Source organism: Schistocerca piceifrons, chromosome X (assembly GCF_021461385.2).
Source record: "Schistocerca piceifrons isolate TAMUIC-IGC-003096 chromosome X, iqSchPice1.1, whole genome shotgun sequence".
NCBI classification, from domain to species: domain Eukaryota; kingdom Metazoa; phylum Arthropoda; class Insecta; order Orthoptera; family Acrididae; genus Schistocerca; species Schistocerca piceifrons.
Genome location: NC_060149.1, coordinates 216,596,325 through 216,603,892, shown reverse-complemented (window position 1 = coordinate 216,603,892; position 7,568 = coordinate 216,596,325). Strand labels below are relative to the sequence as shown.

Sequence of the window (7,568 nt, the reverse complement as noted above, 5' to 3'; positions counted from 1 at the left end):
AATGTCAAATGCGTTAGATGCCATCAAACTAATCCCCCTCCCACCCCAAAAAAGGTGCATGCGCCACACACGCAACTGATAGCAGTTTCAGGTGGTTTTCTGGGTATTTTTGCTTATATTGTTTCACATATGTGTTAAATGATGTGCCATTTGTTGTAAATCACAAAAACCTAGCAGCAGCAGTTACATAAGAAAAAAAGGAGAGAGACAGTCATGTTTAATACTAAAGTGTTTGCAATCAGTTACATCCGATGGAACTCCAATAATGTTAATCACACAATTAACAAAAATTTGTAAGTAATTCACATGCATGGCTACAGTACTTAAAATCTGTAGGCAGATCAGAAAACTCAACTTATGTGTCACAACATTTTGCCCTGCACAGAACTATAAAAAATTTAGAAACTTTTACACAGTTTAAGGAAATAAAACAAATTGTTGCCTCCTCCACACAGTGTGAAAGCAGTTCTTACAGGTTCAAATGGCAACAAACATATAACATTTTGAAAGACAGCAGTAGAGAGCAGTTCTCTCTATTTGAAACAAAAATACCTCTGCATATAAAAACAAAAGTGAAATTTATTTTTGTTATTCAACAAAAGAGTTACTTCATTCTCACTACATCATCATACATATAATTTTTATATAGTTTGTAGACACTGGAGACACCCACATACAATGTCTTCTGTTACTCTCTAAGGTTGGCCATTGTCATCCACAGTTTCTTCTCTGCTTTCTTGGTAATTAATCCAAGACTGTTCTACTACAGCAGAAACTCTCTTCTCATATTCCCGTTTGTTCTCTTGATATAGTTGTGCAGCAACAGAATTTGCAGGAGAATTTGGATTGGGCTCATCTAAGAGAGACTAATAAAAAAAAAAGTTCAGTTTATTCATTTGTTACTTTCACGTCACATATACATGGGAATTTGTGGTAGTATATTGTGTTAAAGAAAGACTTGTGATAATTCAGACAGCTCACAGGTAATGATATACAACTGACTGACTTCACGCACATACACAATCATACTGTAGATCATGTCATGAAATTTTTTCAGTTTTCTTATCATTTCACCACTTACAAACATTGTTTCAAGCACATTACAATATTATGGACTTACAAAAAACCAATGGGAATGAATTAGCTTATCCAATCAGATACAGATCTCTAAAGGTATTAGAAACAAGAGATTCTGCATACAACAGTTAAACAAACATGGCGTTTCTTTGTAAAGTTAACATCCGGTTGCACTTACCTGGTTTATTCATCATATTATTGCACAGTAACCCATTCTACCACTGTCATTTCATTAATCCCAACCATTTGGCATTAGTTTCACATAAAACAGGCAGTCAGTTACACTGATGTGACAAAAGTCATAGGATACCACCTAATATCGTGTTGGACCTCCTTTTGCCATGCATAGTGCAGCATCTCGACATGACATCGACTCAACAGGTTGTTGAAAGTTGTCTGTGGAAATATTGAGTCATGCTGCCTCTACAGCCATCCACAATTGCAAAAGTGTGCCAGTGCAGGATTTAGTGCATCAAATGATCTCTCTTGTTTCCCATCAATGTTTGATGGGACTCATGTTGGGTGAACTGGATGGCAAAATCATTCCCTCGAACTATTAACAACTGTGGCTCAGTGACGTGGAGCACTGTCATCCACAAAAATTCCACTGAAATCCATGAACGGCTGCAAATGGTCTCAAAGTAGCCAAACGTAGCCCTTTCCAGTCAATGACTGGTTCAGTTGGACCAGAGGACCCAGTCCATTCCATATGAATGCTGCTCACACCATTGTGGAGCCACCACCAGCTTGCACACTGCCTTGTTGACAACTTGGGACCATGGGCTCATAGGGTTGCACCACACTCAAACTCAACCATCAGCTTTTACCAACTGAAATCGGGACTCGCCTGACCAGACCATGGATTTTCATCTAGGGTCCAAACAATGTGGTCATGAGCCCAGGAGAGATGCTGCAGGCGATGTCATGCTGTTAGAAAAGGCACATCAGTCGTCTGTTGCCATAGCTCATTGACACCAAATTTCACTGCACTGTAGTAGCAGGTATGTTTGTCTTATGTCCCAAATTGATTTCTGTGGTTATTTCACAAAGTGTTCTGTCTGTTAGCACTGACAACTCAACGCAAACACTGCAGCTCTCAGTTAAGTGAAGACCATGTGCCACTGCATTGTCTGTGGTGAGAGATAATGCCTGAAATTTGGTGTTCTTGGCACACTCTAGACACTGCAGATATCTGAATACTGAATTCCTTAATGACTTCTGAAATGGAATGTCATATGAATTTATCTTCACCTACCATTCCATGTTCAAAGTCTTAATTCCTGTCATGCAATCATTATCATGTCGGACACCTTATCACATGAATCATCTGAGTACAAATGACAGCTCCGCCAATGCAATGCCCTTTTATACCTTGTGTATGCGATACTGTTGCCATCTGTATGTGTGCATATCACTACCCCATGACTTTTGTCATCTCAGTGTATTACATTTTACTTGCCAAAACCTGTCTGATTAAAAGGGATGCACCTCAAAGATGCAACACAGGACACTACAAATAATGAACACACATACATATTATTCCCTCCTTCTTCCTTCCGATCATTTAACATATATTTTTTGTTTGAGTCATGCTCTAGCATCTCTCTCTTCCCTCCCCCCCCCCTCTCCTCCCCCACCACCACATGCATGCACATCCCTGAGCAAAGTGGCATAGGCAAGACATTGACTCTATATTTGGGAGGACAGTGGTTCAAATGTCCACACAGCTATCTAGATATGTGCGTTCTGCAATTTCCGTACATCAGTTTAGGTGAATGCCTGGATGGTTCCCTCATAGGACACAACTAATATATTTCCCTTACCTGAGCTTGTGTTCTGTCTCAAATGACCTAGATGATGAGACAAACTAGTATCCCCACATCCCTCTCTCTGCAGACAGATCAGATTCTTCCGTGACAACATGCTTTTCTAATACATCATCAACTCCAAAATAATGGTCTGTAACACCATTTACTTGTTTTATCACATTTAGCCTCATTCCAGAAATGGTAGTTGATATTGAGTACTTTTCATGATCCCACATGTTTGACATAGAAATGGTACCCAATCCAGTACTGACATTTTCGTATAGCAAATATACAAACACGTCACACGAATTAGAGAACACATCAGATCAAACCAGATTTTCACTTCCATAATGGCCTTCATATTACAAACATAACCCTGAGAGATTTTATTACAAAAGTATATCAGCAGCAAAGCGTTCTAGTGAAAGCACTGCAATATTATTACAACACTGCCATGTAATGATACAGTTATGTGCAACTAATATTACCTATGTAATGTAATTGGATAGATAAAAAAGTCTACTCACCAAGTGGAAGCAGAAGACCACACATTAAAAAAAAGTTTTACTTATGCAAGCTTTCGAAGACAGTGACTCCTCCTCCTAGCACAAGGGTTGAAGGGCAAGTAAAAGGGGTGAAGGAAAATGACTGGAGAGGTTTAGAAAATGGGACAGAGTTCAGAAAATTCACCCAGAACCCTTGGTCAGCGGAGACTTACTGGACAGGATGAGAAGGGAAGTCTTTCCTTCTCATCCCATCCACTAAGTCTCCCCTGACCTGGGATTCTGGGCGACTTTTCTGAACTCTAGTGCCTTTCCTGACCCTCTCCAGACCTTTTCCTTCACCCCTCTTCCCTCCCTTTCAACCCTTCTGCTGGAAGCTTACATAAGTAAAATCTTTTTTTAATGTGTTTTTTCCGTTGCCACTTTGTGAGTAGATTTTTTATCTATCTAGTTACATTATACTGTCAAAATTGATTATTTTTGCTGTTATAATATTAGCTATGGACAATTACCAGAATGCTGTAAGTTTCAAACAACCAACAGAACCCAAATGTCTAATAAATTACCCTACTTTCAGCTTATAATAGACACTCAAATTTGCTTTACAAATACTAAAGTTTCAACAGATGGCTTGGCGTAACTGTCCAGGAGCTGTTGATTTAGAAATACAAACCTAAGTGTCTTAAATTTATTAGCAAAAAGATCATTATTATGGGCTTTCTACAGAATTAATTTATTTTGTTAACCAGTTTTCAACTTGCAAGGCTATCATCAGACTTTTAACATACTATTGTTGTTGGAGATGATGGCCTCATAAGCCAAAAACTGGTTAACAAAATAAATTATTACTGCAGAACATACATAATATTGTGGTTTCCATTTGTAATTATGAAGTTTTTGTACTATGAAGTCACAGAAGAACCAGTCTACAGGTCTTAAATTTCTTTAATTTTTTATTGGAATTCCTGTGTGACAGCTAGCAGTGATAAGTGCATGTAAAAGAGCAGAACTTTACTAGTTTACTTGGTTTATAGTGTCCAACACAAAGACAATGAAATAGTGTATTCACTGCTGTTAGGAGGTGATACTAAGTTGATAGCACCAGTAATGGGGTGTATTCCATTAGTAGTGTTACTGAAGGAAACTGGAAATTATTCTAATAGTGTAACACAGCAATGGACTCACAGAAAAGAATTTGTCACAACAACTCTGCCTAACGCATATATGGGTCTCAGTTCACAACCTGCATTTTACTTACAATTGAGGCAGGATTCACAAGAGATGGCATAATAAATTACCACAATCCGCACATGGGGGGAGATGCAAATCCTCAGGTAGCTGTGGAGGTGAGATATTAGGATCAAGTATGGACAGGAGTTGTCAGTGACACTCTTAGAGCCATACACATTACCAAACAGATTAACAGGTACTGTGTATCACAGATTTCAGTTAAATAACCAGTGCAAAATTTAGTACTTTACCCCTGCAGAAAGGCAGTGACTGGATTATGCACAACATGGCACCTCCATATTCTCTACAGATCATGCGGCAGTACCTCACCTCAATGTTTCCTGGCCAATGGCTTGGTCCAGGTACTGTAGCATGGCCTTCCCAATCACCAGACGTGAATCCATTGGATTTATGGTTAAGGGAACATTTAAAGTCATAAAGGACATTTGAAACTCTCTGACAACATGCAGATGTTACAGGAGCATGTGACCAATGCATCCCATGCAATCTGTATGGAGCCAGGTGTATCTGAAAGAGTGCACAATTCACTTCGAAGATGGCTGACGGCTGTGTCAGGTTGCATGGTGACCACATGCAGCATTGCCCATAGCACCTACTTCTGCATTACAGACACATGGGAATGAGAGGACAGATTGGCTCATATCTCAACTGGTACTGGTTTACAGACATATCATTACAGGAATTTTATGTCCAATTTTGACAAATACTACCTCCTGCAGGAATATGTGACACTTTTTTTAAACATCCTGTGTGTGTTTGGGGGGGGGGGGGGGACACTATATAGTTAGTCAGCAATATGTAACATTATTTGTTCTCTTCTAAATCAAAGCAAGAGTTTAGAAAGTAGTCAAGATGGAAACTGTAACACAAGATTAAAAAATATGTTCACATTAAAATAATGTTCACTTCTAAGGTGCACACCAGGTGATTAGTTGGCTATATATTATCTACTTACCACCAGAAAGCAAGGGGCCTACATTCAGGCAGTAGAAAGAACATAGCGCGCATCCTCTATTATAGTACCACAGCAGACTCAGTGGTTTATGTTGAAGTTGTACTCAAAATATCAAAACTGTAGCTAACATAAGTGTTGTTACAGATGGCATAACTTCTCAGATTTCAAAAGGCTTATTAATGCAGAAAGTGCCCAATAACTATAACAAGATTTATTTGTTGAACCTACATACTGATCTGCAGCCAAAAATAACACTTATGTTGTCCTAGGTACCCAACCTATATTATACCAACATTTTGTAAGACAACACTAAATTCTATAAAATCTGTGGAATGCATGAAGTTTCCACACAACAGATATTATTCAAAACACCAAATTAAGATGTTTAACTACACTGCAGGAATCCACAACATGAAATATACTCTCTCAGTGCCTCTATATGTTATCAGGTACACTTAAAAATGAGTCTGACTAAACCACCATGTACAGTCATAAGAACATATGAAATGTCTGACACCTAAAGGCACGTTCACTATGATTATTCTGGCTTTATAGTTTATTTTTATTTTTTTTAAAGAAAACTATAATGAAGGAAGCAGAAGTACACACTGAGTAGGGCAAGCCTATGTATCAAGTTTAAGAGCGAATTTCAAATCATTTTATCACACACTTTTTTTTCTGATGATCGTACACATATCCTTAGCTTAAGCACGTTATCAGACAAACAGCAATGTTTGTTTTCGATAGGCAAATACATTACCAAGATAATTTGTCAAGTCGTCATTGAACACAGAAGTTTATTCAACTAACATCCACAGATAAAATAATTCATGTCGAGTAAAAAATACCATTGTAGCTGTATGGTTGCTTTATTTAAAAAGCATGACCAAATTTTTAATGTTAGTTACATCATCAGGTGAGGGCCTCAACAAGAGGGCCTCAACAAGAAGACACTGTGAAAAATACAGGAAGTGACAATCCTGGATAAAACGAATGTCAGATCATTGCCAAAAGTGGCTGAACACAAGTGATATAAAATGTGACAACGACCAAACATACACTTACAACATAATACTGGAACACAAAGTATATTAAACTTTTTGCTCTATTTTTAAAAAAACATGTTGCAGCCCATAACAGATTAATCTAGAAGGGGGGCCAATAGCCGTAACCTAAAAAGGAATATAAATAAATCATTAAAATACGGTGTGTTTAGGAGAACAGAAGTAAACAGAAAATATTGGAGAATGCTATACCACGTATTTAGTGGATTAGACGAGTGGAGTACAGGGCTGCGCCACTGCTGGCCACAAACTAACGTGGAAACGTATGGCGGACCACTAGACTGGTGGCGCATGCCCAGTGGATGCTGAGTGTGAGCAAAATATTAGAAATTGGTTGCACACAAGATCTCAAAGTCAAATACTTGCAATAGAAAATCTAAAATGGATACTACTGAAAGACATAAATGGTGTGACTATCACTAATGGAAAAAAAAAAACACTAAAAGAGAAGGGCCCATAAAGTATCAAACTATAAAAAGACCAAAAAATGGGGGGGGGGGGGGCAGGAGGAGGAAGATAGAGAGGGAGGCAATGCACAAACAGGTAAACAGGCTGGATTATTCACCGAGATAGTCAAAATTAGCCAAGATCAATCTATGTTTCAATTCAACTTGGGTGTTGAGAGTATGACTATGACATAGCTTTTAGGCACCGTAAAATCTATAATTTTTCTAGAACATTAGAAACATTGCCTTTACATTCTCTATGCAACACAGAAAGATTGGATGAATACTGGTAACAGAGTGAGCATCTACACTACCAAAGCTGAGTTAAGAGTCCTGGGCAGATGAATATTCCCTAAACCTAACCTCAAATGTTCTACCTGTCTCGCCAATATATTTGTGGAGGCTGTCATTACAGAAATATATTTTTTTATGGTTTGATACTTTATGGGCCCCCTCCTTTTTCC

General features: G+C 38.3%; 1 protein-coding gene across 1 annotated transcript in view; it reads right to left on the bottom strand.

Moving 5' to 3' along the window:
* Positions 1 to 561: 561 nt before the first annotated feature.
* The window catches only part of LOC124721859 (ubiquitin-conjugating enzyme E2-17 kDa), an 84,289-nt gene continuing 77,282 nt past the window's right edge, over positions 562 to 7,568 (bottom strand). The window contains exon 4 of the mRNA XM_047246994.1: positions 562 to 866. Within this exon, the coding sequence (XP_047102950.1) occupies positions 696 to 866 (171 nt within the window). The 3' untranslated portion in view covers positions 562 to 695. The remainder of the gene's footprint in view (positions 867 to 7,568) is intronic.